We start from the raw sequence: 15,199 nt of genomic DNA, 5'->3' as shown, positions 1-15,199 counted from the left end.
TGAAGGGATGAAAGCCCCCCAGCAGGTCCCGGGGCAGCTCCACGCCCACCGCCCCGTCGGGGCGCAGCTCGTTGCCGTCCCCAGCCTCCTCCCATCCCACCGCCCCCCACCCCCCGCAGCCGGCCGGGGCTCACCAGGGCTGAGCGTTCGAGGCCGGCCATGGCGTTGTACAAATCCGCGGCTCCCTTCCGTCTCTCTCGCCTCTCAGTTTCGGTTTCCCGGTGCTGCAGACTCCTCCTCCGGGCGGGCCCTCCGTCGACCGCTGCCCAGAAGCCATTTCCTGGGGGGAGGCTGCACCCCGGCTCCTCTCCATCCCAGCGTCGCTCCATCCACGCCCCGCTGGTGGCTATGGGACCACCTCCACGTGGAGACCACGACCAAAGGGGTGGCAGCCCTAAAAGGACTGTCACTGAAGGGGGACATCACCAAAGGGGGTACTCCCACCCTGTGCCGGCTGGGGCTGCCCAGAGCAGGCAGATGCTTTAACCTCTGGGTGCTGAGCATCCCCACACAGTCTATTGGTAGGAATGGGGAAACTGAGGCACGGCTCAGCGCAGCAGGGCGCGGGGGAGCTCCCACAGAAGCCATATCAGCCCGTCACTACCCTCAGAGCATGTTTATTGGGATAGAAAGGAAGCTTACAAAATAAAGAGCTACGGATACACGGCCGGGCGCAGCCCCCCACGCGCACCGCGCAGACAGACCTCACAGCACGCATGCAGAAAACACAAATCGACGCCGTCACTTCTTGCAGAGCGCTGCGCTGGGAGGGGCAACTCCCAGCTGCTCCTTCCCCCAGATGCCACCTCCGCTCCCTCCCCGCAAGGCAGCAGCCGCGAGGACCACGGGGCCCAAAGCTGGGGTGCCCACTGGTTGCATTGCAGGCAAGGGGTGAGAAGGGTAAAGACGAGCACAAGGGCAGGCGCAGGGGCTCAGCCAAGGAGCGACGCCTCCGTTGGCTCAGTTTCCCCGCTCAGGTCTTCACCTGCCTCCTGTCACCCCACGGGGAGGGCGGGCGGCATCCCCCACCTACAGACACATGCACACGGACACGCGCGCTCTATCTGTGCAGCTTCACGGCCTTGAAGAGCTCCTCCAGGCGCAGGGCCAGCTGGAGATCGCCCTGCACCCGCAGCCGCCCGCTCATGTAGGCAGCCAGGGGCCGCAGCTCGCCCAGCACCAGCTCCTGCAGGTCTTCCTCCGCCACCTCCAGCACCACGTCGGGGCTGCCCTGGGGCACGCCGCAGCCAGCCCGCCCGCTGCCTGTGGGACACGGATGGGGCGAGAGGGAGCGGCCGTGAGCTGGGTCCCAGCGCTCTCACCCCGCTGGGCCGAGCACGAGGAGATCCCATAGGGCACCCACTCCATCCCACCTGAAGAGAGGTCTATGAAGAAGGTGCTGCGGGCGCCGCCGGGCAGGATGATGTCCACCTGGTAAGATGCTCCCACCTGGCTCACCAGTGCCTCGGAGAGGACGGGCTCCACCGCTGAGAGCAGCTCGGCCACGCTGGGCCTCTTCCTAGGGGAGTCCGCCTCGCCTGCTGTCCCCACACTGTCTGCTGGGGCAAAGGGATGGAAGGGGGCACAGCACTGGGATGAGCTTTGTTGTTCCACGGGGACCCCCACCAGCACGGCACTCCCTTCTCCAGTCTCCACCAGGTCCCCCCCAGCTTTGATTCCCCTGCTTGCCCCATTTTTTATGGAGCCAAAATCCATGAAGGGCTGAGACATCTAGCATAGTCACACTGCAACCACAGAGCGCATTCTTTCCTTCTTAGGAATAAGCAGGGGCCTGAGCAAACACGTGCACCTTCCTCCCATCCCCATGACTCAAAGCACCTGGAGAAAAATCTCACTATCGCTTCCCAGCATGCCCACCCCTTCTGAGAGCCGTGCCAAGCTCTCCACACCAAACCCAAGCTGCCTCCAGCCTATCTGTGCTGTGCTCATGAGGCTGTGGTATCTGCAGGACTTTGGCTCCTCTCTCACACAGCCCCTAGGCTCAAAGGTTCTGGGGCACACGGCGGGGACACCACACAGCACGGCTGTGGCCCTGCACTCCTACCTGCCCCTGGGGTGCTGGGCGTGCTGCCGAGGAGGTGGGCAGCCAGCTGCGGGGGAGGGCCCTCCAGCACCGGGGGTATGGCACCCAGAGGTCCCAGCAGGGTGTCCCGGGGGGGCTGCAGCACCGCCTCCATCGTCAGCTCCACGCGATCCACCTCCAGTCCCCAGGACTTGGTCGTGTCGTTGATGTCGAGCTGTGGGAAGAAGGGAAGAGAGGTGGTGGGAGGCCAGAAGAGCACGGAGACCATAGATCCCACAGCTCAGCGTGCTGCCGGATTAGACATGGGGCGAGGTGTCCCCCACCCAGGGAACATTCGGGGCCGTTCTCACCAGCAGCTGCTCCCCGATGCGTAGCTTCTCCCCCTGGATCTCCCGCAGGCTCTTCTTCCCCAGGGCCTTGGCCATGGCGCTCTGTGCCGTCATGCGGGTGGCTGCCACGAGGTCCTTCACCACCAGCACGGACAGCGCAGGGTCCCACACGCGGAACTGCACGTCGGCGCCCATGGAGAGCACCGCGCCGTCCTGGGAGATCAGCTGGGAGAGGGGGTCAGGGTCTGCCCCACTGCACCCCGCGCCCAAGCCTTGTGCACAGAGCTGGGAGCCAAGGGATGATCTCTTCTCCCATCTCTTTAATAAGAGGGTCGGTAGAAGCAAAGCCAACCCCAATGATGACATTTGGGCTACTATGAACGACAACTTCCAGCCATTAGTGAGAGACATTTGGATACGGAATGATGTTTTGGAGATGTCTCCAGTTGGGAACATCCATTGAGCAAGGTGTGGGAGGTCAACGGGAGCCTCCCAGCCCCAGGGCTCACGGCTCCCAGCCCTGCAACGCTCCTTGCCTCACCATGACGATAGGCAGAACGCTGCTCTGGGTATTTGGGATGCCTCGAGGGTGGCTCACCTTGCAGGGGGGCACGTTGAAGGCCCGTGTCCTCAGGTCCACACGCTGCCAGTGGTCGATGAAGGGCAGCAGCAGCACTACGCCGGGGCCCTGCGGCGCACGGAGGCGGCCCAGGCGGAAGATGATCATTCGCTCGTAGGTGGGCACTATCTGGGACGGGGGAACAGAGACAAGGACAGGAGTATAATGCCAGGAGCTGGTACCCTGCTCCTCGCCTGCTCTCCTCCCTTACCTTCAAGGCAAACCAGCCCGAGATGGGGAAGGTGAGGAGCATCAGTAGGAAGACCAAGGAGGTGATGATCCCATGGCAGATCCAGGACAGCCAGCCCTGGGAGGAGTCTGCAAAGGGGACAGGGAATGTGCACCCACCAGCGAACCCCATCCAGGCCAAGTGAGGGCATCCAGCCAGCACAACACCCTGCAGAAAACCCCGGAGGAGAGGACAGCAGCATCTCCCCTCTAGGGTCGGGACTCACCTGCAGCATTCCTGGCCGGCCCCAGTGGGTCTGCATTGTCTCCGAAGGAGAAGAAACCCTTGTGCGCACCGTACAGCCCGATGCTGGACTGCTGGAAGCGGTCAAAATCCCCCAAGGGAAGAGCCTGGTATCCCGACCTGCTGAACATCTCCCTGCTGCGATGTGCAGTGCCAAACCCAACAGCCCTGCAGCCGTGCTGCAAGAAAGCAATGCTATTCGGGTTTTCCTTGCCGGAGCCTCAGCCGGGCCGGGGGCCGGGGGGTTCCATCCTCCCGGCGGTGCCTAGATGAGGATGAGGAAGCTACGGGGGGGAAGGAGGGAGCTGCCGGCGCTTCCTGGTCCGCCCGTCATGTGGCTGTGACGGCAGAGGGACGCACGGCTCACGGCGGGGTGAGTTTTTCCGGCGGGAGCACTGCTCGGGAAGCGCTCCGCCGGCCTCGGGGAGCACCGCGTCCTCTGCCTCACGCGTATCTCGGGGGGGTCCGGAGGGTCCCGCAGCCCCACGGGGTCCCCTCCGCCGCGTAGGAAATAGGGAAATAGATATTTTTTTCCCAGCAAATCCCGCTCCCCGCGGCCTTCTCGGTCCGACAAAACACTCGGAAAAACGCTCCTCCATCTCGGCATCCGACAAAAGGGAGTGGTACCCCGTGTGTGCCTGCATCCCCCCCCTAGCATCACCCCAGCAGCTCCCCCCACCCGAGATTTCCCCTCCCAGTGCAGGGGGATGGCAGGAGCCGGGACGGGTGGGACGTGGGACCCCCGCGGGACCGTGCACCGTCCCGGCCTCGTCCCGCCCCCTCCCGTCATCCCCACCTTCCTCCTTCCCCCAGCTCCTCCTCTTCCCCACGCCTGACTGCAGAAACGAAAGCGAAGCCTTCGGCGCAGTGCCCCGACATGCCCGGCAGCCCCGAAGTCCCCAGGACCCCCGGGTCCCAAGGAGGTAAAGGGGTCCCCCCGTCGCCGTGTCCCCGCTCCCCGCTTATTACTGCAGGGGGAGGCGGGCTGGGGGGGTGGGGGAGAGGCGGAATGGGAGCCCCCCAAAGTGCTCCACGAGTGGGTTGGGAGCAACGGGAGCACAACTGGGGTGCAAAACTGTTCTATGGGGGGGATACAGAAGATGTGAGGGGAGGTGGCGAGGGGGGCTCGCTGCCTGTTTTGCCTGCTTTGTATGGGGCTCTCTGACAGGCTGGGGAGGGCTGTGGGGGGCTTCGGGGACAGGGCTGGTGGCAGCACCCTGGAGGCGGTGGGGACATTGATTGTTCTTGCATCCCCCACGGCAAGCTCCGGAAGGAGGAAAAGTGAAAGTAAAAAATCAATTGCCACACTTGGATCCTCCCCGTGCCTGAAATGTAACCCTAAATCCAACACCCCGAATGCACAGACCCCATTTCTCCCTACTTCTCCTGCTTCCTCGTCCCACCTAGATGGCCCTGCCGCCCCCAAGGAGCCGGAGGCCGTGCCCGGACCCTCCCAGCGCCCCACTCCCTCTGGGCCGGCGGTGGAGGACGACTTCCAGTTCGTGCTGTGCGAGGGCTGCCGCCAGGAATCGCCCAACCTGAAGCTGCTCACCTGCCTGCACACGCTGTGCATGGGCTGCCTGAGCGAGAACAAACCCGTGGGGCAGTGCCCCGTGTGCCAGGCGCCCATCCCGCAGCCCAACGGCATCCCCGACACGGACAACGTGCTGTTCTCCAGCCTGCTGGCCCGCCTGCGCGTCTACCGGCGCATTGTCAGCGGGGCCGAGCTGTTGTGCGACAACTGCAGGAGCGCCAGTGAGTACTGGTGCCCGGAGTGCAAGGAGTTCCTGTGCACCAAGTGCTTTGAGACCCACCAGCGCTACGTCAAGAGGGAGAACCACGAGGCCAAGAGGGTGCAGGACATCAGGGTGGGATCGCCGCAGGAGTTCCTTGAGGGCACCAGGAGGGCCGGCAGCTCGTCCTGCTCCATCCCGACCCACCTGAACCAGAGCCTAAGGTAGGTCTCCTGGACCGGGAGCGTCTTGTCTCCAATCTTTGGGCTGAGCGAGGTGGTCCTGTCCCTCTGCTGCCCTGGTCCCCCCAGGCAGGGCCACCAGGTGGAGGGTTTGGATGGGAGTCGGTTGGGTGCGGAGCGGGGGGGAAGTGTTGGGGCTGCTGGTGGGGCCAGAGGAGGGCGTGGGCTGAAGATGAGGAGGCTGCTGGAGCCCAGGAAGAAGGCTGGTGGGATGTCTAAGGATGCCCAGAGAAGCTGCGGGTGTCCCATCCCCGCAGGTGCCCAAGGCCATGGATGGGGCCCTGGGCAGCCTGAGCTGGTGGGGTTCAGGCAGCTCACGGTGGACAACTGGAATTGGTTGGGCTTTAAGGTCCCCTCCAACCCAACCATTCTACGATTCTAAGGAGAACAGGTGATCGGAAAATCAGTTCATAGAATGGCGCAGCTTGGAAGGGGTCCTAAAGCCCAGCCAGCTTCAACCCCTGCCATGAGATCAAGCTGCCCAGGGCCCCATCCACGGCCTTGGGCACCTCCAGGGATGGGGCACCCACAGTTCACTGAACACCCTGTTCCAGCACCTCACCGCCCTCTGAGTAAATAATTCCTCATGTTCTTACATTGCTTCCTTCATCTCGGGGCGCGGCCTGACATCGCTCCGGCTCTTCTCACTTTCACAGCATCTACTGCAAGCAGTGCCGCAAGGCGGTGTGCTGCATCTGCGCACTGCTGGATGCCACTCACAGCGGGCAGCACTGCGACGTCAGCAGGGAGGCCCAGCTGCGGCGGGACGAGCTGGTGGCGCTGGGGAAGGAGCTGGAGCAGCAGCGGGGCGGCTTTGAGGCGTTGCACGTGGTGCTGCTGGAGGAGGTGGTGCAGCTGGAGGCGGCGGGGCAGGGGGCGCGGGAGCTGGTGCAGCGGCGCGTGGAGGAGCTGGTGAGTCTGATCCGGGACAAGGAGGAGGAGCTGCTGGCGCTGGTGGAGGAGCGGCAGAACCGGGGTCGGCGGGAGCTGGAGGGGGAGCTGCGGCGCGTGGAGGCCGTGCTGCGGCGGATGGAGGCGGGCGAGCGGCTGGTGGAGAAGATGGGCCTGTACGCCACGGAGCAGGAGGTGATGGACATGCAGCCCTTCATCAAGGACGCGCTGGAGGAGCTGCGGCGGCAGCAGCCGGCGGCGGCCGGGGGGCTGGTGCTGCACGAGGACTTTGCCGAGTGCCGTGCCAGGCTGCAGGTGCTGGCCGTGTGCATCGAGGGGCTGCGAGGTGAGATACGGGCACCCGTGGCCAACGAGCACCCGGTGCTCATCACCCTCCCTCCCCAGTCACTCTCTGCATCACTCTCCTTGTGATGGAACAGCTGTGCCGCTTACTCTCTGTATGTTCCCGAAGGCTCCGAAGCCCCTTGGCCATCCCAAAGCGCTTCGTTCTGGTCCCCCTTCCATGGCGCAGGCTGCAGCCCTGCCCTTTCTCTTGCAGGTGGCACTCCTCAGCCAGTCCCCGCGGTGGAGGTGGCCGTGGAGAACAACTTGGTGAGACACGTGTGCCTCATCCCAGTGCGGGGATGGCTCCTTGCTTCTCCTCTCTGGAAGCCTTCCCCAACCCACGGAGCGACTCCCAGCTTCCTCCTGACCGTTGCTCTGTGCTCTCTGTGCAGCAGGAGGAGCCCCCGCAGCACAACAGCCAGGACATCGAGCCCACCTTCACCATCAGCCTCGCCGATGTGGGGGTGAGCACGGTAAGGAGCGCCCCATTGGGATGGGAGCTTTTGGGACCCAGAGGAGCCACCCCATTGCCTGATGTCCCCTGTGCAGGTGTCCCAAGCCACCAAGTGGCCCAAGCGGTGCCAGTCCCGCGTGGAGAAGAGCAGCCAGATCTCACCCAAGCTGCTGAAGCTGGAGCGGGATGCCGGCGAGCCCAGCTCGAGCCAGTGGGACAGCAGAGGGGAGCCCAGCTTGAGCCAGTGGGACAGCAGAGGGGAGCCCAGCACGTCTGTGCCGAGCCACAACGGCCGCATCCCCCCCTCCAAGGCCAGCAGGAGCCGCACTCAGGATGCAGGTGGGTCGTTATTGGGGTCCCCCATAATGAGAGCGATCAGGAGCCCAAGATCTGCCCTCTGGAGCTTCATCCCCGTCCCATTCCCTCTGCAGAGGATGGCAACATCATCATCTGCATCTCAGAGGACAGCGAGGAGGACACGGTGATGAGCGTGACATCGGACTTCACTGCTTGCTGAGCTGCCCTCCCCCCGCCCCATCTCTCCCTGCCCTGGCAGGCAGCAAACCCGCCTAGATTTGCCTGGAGGTGGGGGCCCACGTGGCAGCATCCCCAGGGGCACAGGGACAGCTCTGGACATAGGGACAGCTCTGGGTATAGGGATAGCTCTGGGTTTAGGGACAGCTCTGGGCATAGGGACGGCTCTGGGCATAGGGACAACTCGAGCTTGGGCTCTTCTCTGAGAAAGAATTAAAGGATTAAAGGATGTAGGAGCCTGAAACTGTCCGTGGTATCACCCTCCAACGGGGCTCCCACTGAGATACAGAGGTGGAGGTATGGAGGTGGAGATATGGGGGCAGAGGATCCCCACTTTTTAAACTTTTCTTCCTGCTTAAGCTTCAGGCTGCGCTCAGATAGCACAAACCTCACGCTGCTGCAGGGAGAACTGCTCAAGCCATCGCCGGTAGCGCTTCTTTCCATAGGACACCGATGCTCGAGCCCCTCCGCCGCCCCATTCTGACAGAGATTACCACAGAGCTCCCTGGGAAAATTATTGCCAGCTAAAAAAAACACACACACACACACACAAAAGAAAAAAAAACCAAAAAAAAACCCCACACTGTTTTCTTATGAAATTCTTACCTGCACGCTCAGATGCTGCAGCCCAGCGGCCAGGCAGAGGCTGTGGGATGGGATCGCTGCTGGGATCGCCCCACGAGCAGCATCACTGCTGGCTGGCCGAGCATCCTCCAGCATTTCGTTTTGTAAGGAACCTCCTCCTCACGCTGAAGTTTCTCTTTTTTTGCTTTTTTTTTTACCCAATAAAGCTGTTTCCGGATCAAATCCCCCTCCGTCTTCCTTCGCTTTCCCCGCAGTGCGGGGCGGCCGCCACCAGATGTCCCCTTTGCACAGCCGCTCGGGCACGCGCTTTGTGGCACACGCGTGTGCACCCACTCGTGCACCCCGGCGGGCGTGGAACTCCTCGCAGCCCTCCCGCTGCAGCGGGGGAACCCGCGTCTCGCTCGCCCCGGGGATTCTCCGGCGTCTCGTATAGGGGTTGTGCCCATCCTTACCCTGCGACGAGGGGCACAGCCGGCGGAGAGCCGGGCCCATCTGGTTGCTGTCACTCGGCCTCATCAAAGCCTTGTAAAACAATAGCGGGGGCAATGGGCCGCGGGAGCCGGATTTGCCATCTTCAGCCCTGAGCTGCCATAAAGTTCACCCACCCAGCGGGCGTAGGGCTCCGCTGCCATTAATCACTGCAGGACACGGGGCACCCCGAGGTGCCCGCTCCCGAGCGCACCCACCCAACCTTCAGGCTGAGCTGTGAGGAAGAAGAGAGTTTTCTTTTGTGAGAGCAATAAATAACTTCCCCGAATTAAGCGAACCTCCTGAAATGATATATAATGCGCTGCTTGCCTGATTGGCTGTTATTAATAATGCATTGCTCAATCTAAACCATTCATAAAACGACTCCCTGCTAGCCCTCAGCAAAGCGCTTTGGGACTCGGTTTAAAAAAAAAAAGAAAAAAAGGAAGGCAAGAAGGAGCAGCATAAATCCTTTCTGTTTATGAAAATGGATTTCTTCCCCCAACACTCATGCAAAACTAATTAGAGCCAAAGGGCCAGTTCCTCTGCATTTGATTATAGCCTGCAAGATCACTCAGCTTGGATGGCCGGGGTGGGGGGAGGTCCAAGGCAGGGGAGTATTTGCTCTAGCGTGCAAGAGAAAGGTTAACTGGGTTAGGTATTTTTATTAAATGTGTATCTCTTCACAGCAAAACAGGTTTGGATCCCAGGGGCCACCAAGCAAGGATAGGGTAGTCAGGATTCTGTTAAATATTTGGAGAAAGGGGATGAAAAACGAAGGAAAGAAGTGTATCACCTCCAGCCGCGCTCCCAGCACAGAGTCTTGATGCCCTCACCTGACCTGAAAGGGGATGGAGTGTGGCTAAAAGCTAAAGAACCCAGGATTGCTCACACTGGAGGCTTGCTCATCTCCTTAAATAACCAGTGTCCCAGCATGGGGAGGAGGATTCCTCCCCTAGATGCTTCCAGGCAGCAGGCGGACTTGTAAATCAGCAAGCCCTCATTGAACCAGTGATTCCTCCAGCTGGGAGGCTGCTCTCACCTATACCATGAGAACTACTACATTTGTCAACACCAGCTGCGGATCTGGCCCTCAGCACAGCTTGTCACATGTTTAGGGGCATGCAAAACTAGGGTGTCTGGAGCTGACATGGTGTGAACAGGCTGAAAGTTCTGAAGCCATCTGTCCAGCCATCCATGTACCCATTCATGCACCTATTCATCCACCCGTCCAAGTATCTGTCCATCCTTCCATCCATCTCTGCACTCATCCATGCATCCACCCACCCATCCTTTCATGCAGCCATCCATCCATCCATCCATCCATCCATCCATCCATCCATCCATCCATCCATCCATCCATCCATCCATCCATCCATATCTCCATCTTCCTCCATCCTCTCCTGGCGGAGAGCTCCAAACCCTGCTCTTATTCCAGGCACTCTCCCCCATGGGAAACTGAGGCACAATTGCATCATCCACCCCGCCGTGCACAGCCCATCCTGTGACCCATTTCCAACACAGCGTGCAGCCTCCAGTGCTCCCTAAACGTGTCTGGGAGCCAGATCTGGGACACTTGGATTTCTTCCTCGTGCATGATGAATGAAGGCATCTTGGGAAGAGCCAGCAAAGTGCAGTGGGCAGCAGCTGAACCAGAAAGCAAGCATTGTCTTGGTGCTGGCCACGTCCCTGTGGCATTTTAACCTACTTTAGTGCACCTGAGAGCATCTTGCTAGCCTTGCATCCCTGTGTCTTGACCTCTGGAGCCCAGATCCCAGCTGACAGTCCGTGGGCGTTCGGAGTGAGCAGAATGGGAAAAAATGCCTATAAAACTCGACTCCGAGCCTGCGATGCCGTAATTCCCCGAGCTGCAGCTTGCTTGTGCCTGTGAGAGTGTCACGCTGAGGGTGAGGGCATGCCTGGGCTACCAGCCAGCGAGATGGGAAGGCAGTGAGTCACGTCTCGGCCCCACCGCAGCCCGAGATGCTGGAGATGTTGTGCTCTCGGCCGCGGGTTGAGCTCAGCCCTTCCCCGGCCAGCTGTTTGGCTGCACTGCTGTCCCCACATGCAGGGCTGGCTGCTGCCACACCGAGGCCATCTGCTCCCCAGGATCAGGAGGAGTGACACGCCTCTGTCCTTTCTGCACAAGCTGCATTGCTGCTTCTGAAAGCATATGGTGAGGGCCTCACGGTGCCGGGAAATAAAAGGAGTCCGTCCTCAGGTGGGAGCGTCATGGTATGTGCTGTGTCTCTTCCACCAGAGCAGGGAGGGGATGTCAGAGGGACTGGTTCAAACCTGTGCCATGATGGGACAGACTGAGGGGCTCGGAGACCCTACAAGGGTGAGGCTCCTTCACTCTCTGCCCCTCCATCCATCACACTGCTGCCCCCCAGCAGGGAGCACGCCCATCCCCGTGGCGTCAGGGCTCCCACCTTGGAGGGAGAGGGGCTGACGGTGTTCCTTTGCTTGTGAGACCCTGCAGAGGGACGGCCCAGACCCCTGGAGCTGTGGGCACCGTGAGGAGCAGGATGAACCACATGGGCTGGGGGACCTGTGGCAGAGGGGTGGGGGGGTGGGGATACAGGGAGAGATGGAAGGATACAGGAAGGGATACAGAGAGGGATGGAGGGAGGGATGGAGGAATACAGGGAGAGATGGAGGGAGGCAGGAATCGATCCCACTAACAAAATCAATTATTCATCGTGTTTCTCATGGAGGGGCAGGGCCGGGAGAAGAGACCCCCACGTCGGGGGGAACGTGCCCGCCTTCAAGTTTAAGGCTCCCCGCGCTCAGCCAGCTCTGTGTGGAAGGGAACCACCCCCCGGGGGACGGCCGGTGTGGACGCATCCCCCCCGCTCCTCCAGCACCGGAGCCCGAGCACAAGCAGCTCCCAAAGGGCGGGGGCGTCCCGGCTCCGTACTCAGCCCCGACGGGAGCGGGGCGGGGGTGGGGGAACGGGGACGAAGACACCGCATCCCAGCTGCTGCCGCGTGCGTGCGGGTTTTATCGCTGCTAGGCGGGGAGGAGGCTTCTTGGCGTTTCTTAGCTTTATTTTCGGGGGCTGCGAACGGCTGCGGGGCTTGGCGAGGCGGCGGTGGGTGGGTGGTGGGATGGGAAGGGGGCGGCCGTGCGGAGGGGGAGGCTGGCAGAAATGCTAATTCCTCCCTCCTCTCTCGGCTCCGCAGCCCCAGTGCCCGCCCGGCCCCGCTCCGGTGCGCAGCTCCGAGGCCGGCGAGGTGCGGGTTGCCCCCGGCACGCCGAGCCCCTCACCGCCGCCTCCGGGCGCCTCCGGGCTGCGGGGAACGGGGCTGGGGAGGAGGATGCGGAGGAGCGGCAGCGGAGGGGAGAAGCGCTGCGTGTTGCTCAGCGGCACTTAGGAGCGGGTAAGGTGCGGGGTCAGCTCCCGGTGCGGTGGGGCTGGGGGGGAACGGGGAGAAATTGGGGGGAACGGGGAGAAATGGGGGGAAATGGGGAGAGACGGGGGAGAGGGGAAATAGCGAAGGGGAAAAGTAGAGGGAGAGGGAGAAGGAAGGGAGAAAAGTGAAGAGGAGAGAGAAGGGTGGAAGGAGGAAGGAAAAAAGAGAGACAGAAATAACAGAAAAAGCAGAAATACAAAAAAAATAAAATAAAATAAAAAGAGGGAAGAAAACGAGACCTGGGGGAGGAAAAGCAATAAGAAAGAAAGCTGGGAGGAGAAGGAGCAAGGGGGCGGGCGGGGATGCTGCGGGGGGCCGGGCGCAGACAATGGGGCGCGTCCCCGCCGCCTCCCTCCAGGCGGCAGGGAATGGGGCGGGCGCCCACCCAGCCCCTGTGTCCCTTGGCAGGGGACATGGCCCTGGCGCTGTGGCTGTGGCTGGCAGCCCTGCTGGGCTCAGCCCGGGCGTGCCCCGAGCCCTGCGCTTGCGTGGATAAGTACGCCCACCAGTTCGCCGACTGCGCCTACAAGGATCTCCAGGTGGTGCCCACTGGGCTGCCCTCCAACGTGACCACCCTCAGCCTGTCGGCCAACAAGATCACGGCGCTGCAGCGGCGCTCCTTCGTGGAGGTGACCCAGGTGACGTCCCTCTGGCTGGCGCACAATGAGATCCGCGCCATCGAGCCCGGCGCCTTCGCCATCCTGGTGCAGCTGAAGAACCTTGACATCAGCCACAACCAGATCGTGGACTTCCCCTGGCAGGACCTCTACAACCTCAGCGCCCTCCAGCTGCTCAAGATGAACAACAACCACATGGCTGTGGTGCCTCAGGGGGCTTTCCACACCCTGAAGGACCTGCGGTCTCTGCGCATCAACAACAATAAATTCACCACGCTCGCCGAAGGCATCTTCGACTCGCTCAGTTCCCTGTCCCATCTGCAAATCTACAACAACCCCTTTGAGTGCTCCTGCAAGCTCCAATGGCTCAAGAAGTGGATGGACAGCACGCTCATCTCCATCCCGGAGAAGGAGTCCATCACCTGCAACCTCCCGGAGCAGCTCCGTGGGGTGCCGGTGGGGAAGATCCCGGACACACAGTGCACCTCGCCCTCTGTGCAGCTCACCTACTACCCCAACCTGGACACCACGGAGCTCTTTGATGGCTTTACCTTGACGCTGCACTGTGCCGTGACGGGCACTCCACCACCCGAAGTCAGCTGGAAGATCCGCACCTCCAGCCAGACCCTGGAGCTCAGCGGCAGCCCGAGTGAGAGCGCGGGGAAGGACCCCCCCAAACAGGACCCTGAGCGCTTCTTGGTCTTCAAGAATGGCACACTGGTGATTCCTCACCTGAGCAAGAAGGAGGAGGGCACCTACACCTGCCTGGCCACCAATGAAATGGGGAGCAACCACACCTCAGTCAACGTGGCTGTGGCTGGAGCCCAGAAGTACCCACTGCAGCCCGGCAGGGACCCAACGGGGGGCAAAGCACAGCCAGGTGACAAGAAGCCTGGAGCCAAGGGAGCAAAGAACAGCGTGCTCACACCTGATGAGAGGAGCAAACCCCTCAGCCCCACCCGGCAGAGCCAACCATCCTCAGCGGCTGGGATGGAGCCCACGGGAGATGGAAAAGTCCCCTTCCAGCTTCCTCCCTTTGAGAAGAAGTGTGGCTCCATGCCAACCAGCAGATACATTTCCAACCATGCCTTCAACCAGAGCGGTGACTTCAAGCAGCACACCTTCGACCTGGGTGTGATCGCCTTGGATGTGTCGGAGCGTGATGCCCGGGTGCAGCTGACACCCACCTACGTGCAGCCCGACAAGGTGCACCTGAGGATGCTCTACCTGTGCCAGGAGAGCAGCCGTGGCCACGCCTTGGTGCAGTGGTCCAAGATCGAGGAAGGAGTGAACTCATACTGGTTCCAGGGCTTGAAGCCTGGCACCAACTACTCGGTGTGCCTCACCTACCTGGGGGAGGACTGCCAGGTCCAAGTGGTCTTCACCACCAAAAAGGAGATCCCCTCTCTCATCATCATTGTGGTTGTGAGCATCTTCCTGCTGCTCCTGGCCACCCTCCCCCTGATGGGTGCCACGTGGTGCCACCTCCTCTCCAAGTACCAGGGCAAAACCTACAAGCTGATCATGAAAGCCCAGAACCCAGACCAGATGGAGAAGCACATGGCTGCCGACTTTGACCCCCGCACCTCCTACCTGGAGTCTGAGAAGAATTACAACCCCAGCGAGGTGGGGGAAGGGGACCCAGAGGAAGAGGACGAGGATGAGGAGGATGATGATGAAGGAGGCAGGCGGAGGAGGAGGAGAGAAGCCGAGGGGACCACAGAGCTGGAGCGGGAGGAGAGTGTAGCAGCCAGCTCCATGGCGGAGTCGCAGTCCAAAGCCAATGGTGAGGAGTTTGAGGTGCGCTCCGAGTACAGTGACAAGCTGCCGCTGGGCGCCGAGGCTGTCACCATCTCCCAGGAGATCAACGGGAACTACCGGCAGCGTCCCCGCTGAACCCCCCAATCACCCCCCGGTCCCCACTGCCCCCAGCACCCCCAGCCCCTTGGGGAGGCTGCCGCTTCTCCTCCGGGGAAGGAGCGAGGAGAGATGGAAAATATCCCCCTGGTGCATCCTTCCTTCTCCTCTTCTTCCTCCTCCAGGCTGCAGGTCCTCGGGGAAGGGGCTCGGGTCCGGCGGGGCGGGGGGCGGGCGGGACGCTGCTCCTCCGATTTCGTTTCCATTCGGGTTCAGATCAATCCCCATTGCCACTGCAGCGCAACGATTCCCCGTCCCCCTCCCTCCCGGGCCCACCGCTCTCCCCTTATTTTCGGTCCTCTTGAAGGAAAAGAACGAAAAAACCGAAAAGATGAAAAAAAATAAATTAAAAAAAGCCAATCGGTTAAAATTAAATACCTGAAATTCCCCCCAGACCGTTCCCCGGGCGCCGAGCGTGTGCTCAGCCCTTCCCGCAGCTCCCGGTGCGGCACCGTTTTCAGCACCCGGCGGCGCTGGACAGCTCCGCGCCCCCCGCCCGATCCCGGGGCTGCGGGGGCGGCCCGACCCCCCCC

At 61.7% G+C, this 15,199-nt stretch overlaps 3 protein-coding genes across 4 annotated transcripts in view; 2 read left to right on the top strand and 1 right to left on the bottom strand.

Moving 5' to 3' along the window:
• On the bottom strand, nt 598-4,252 carry STOML1 (stomatin like 1). 2 transcript variants are annotated; one of them, XM_021407570.1, is made up of 7 exons: nt 3,448-4,252; nt 3,204-3,310; nt 2,972-3,121; nt 2,395-2,598; nt 2,066-2,258; nt 1,374-1,559; nt 598-1,263 (listed from the first exon to the last, which is right to left on the bottom strand). In XM_021407570.1, exons 1-7 carry the CDS (start codon nt 3,593-3,595, stop codon nt 1,061-1,063), a joined length of 1,191 nt encoding a protein of 396 aa, XP_021263245.1. In that variant the 5' UTR covers nt 3,596-4,252; the 3' UTR covers nt 598-1,060. The 2 variants fall into 2 exon arrangements, with proteins under 2 accessions (XP_021263245.1, XP_021263246.1); XM_021407571.1 differs by having other exon boundaries at nt 1,374-1,556; nt 3,448-4,250.
• On the top strand, nt 3,756-8,470 carry PML (promyelocytic leukemia). The gene is made up of 8 exons (XM_021407569.1): nt 3,756-3,837; nt 4,278-4,387; nt 4,872-5,421; nt 6,096-6,676; nt 6,890-6,942; nt 7,068-7,148; nt 7,225-7,468; nt 7,561-8,470. The coding sequence occupies exons 2-8, from the start codon at nt 4,342-4,344 to the stop codon at nt 7,644-7,646; spliced, it is 1,641 nt and encodes a 546-aa protein (XP_021263244.1). The 5' UTR covers nt 3,756-3,837; nt 4,278-4,341; the 3' UTR covers nt 7,647-8,470.
• Nucleotides 11,903-15,199, top strand: part of ISLR2 (immunoglobulin superfamily containing leucine rich repeat 2) — a 9,256-nt gene continuing 5,959 nt past the window's right edge. Inside the window, exons 1-2 of the mRNA XM_021407505.1 lie at nt 11,903-12,099; nt 12,541-14,640. Of these exons, the coding sequence (XP_021263180.1) occupies nt 12,546-14,640 (2,095 nt within the window). The 5' untranslated portion in view covers nt 11,903-12,099; nt 12,541-12,545. The remainder of the gene's footprint in view (nt 12,100-12,540; nt 14,641-15,199) is intronic.

Source organism: Numida meleagris, chromosome 9 (genome assembly GCF_002078875.1).
Source record: "Numida meleagris isolate 19003 breed g44 Domestic line chromosome 9, NumMel1.0, whole genome shotgun sequence".
NCBI classification, from domain to species: Eukaryota; Metazoa; Chordata; class Aves; order Galliformes; family Numididae; genus Numida; species Numida meleagris.
Note: the sequence above shows the minus strand (reverse complement) of the source record. Positions and strands in the feature narration are given on the sequence as shown.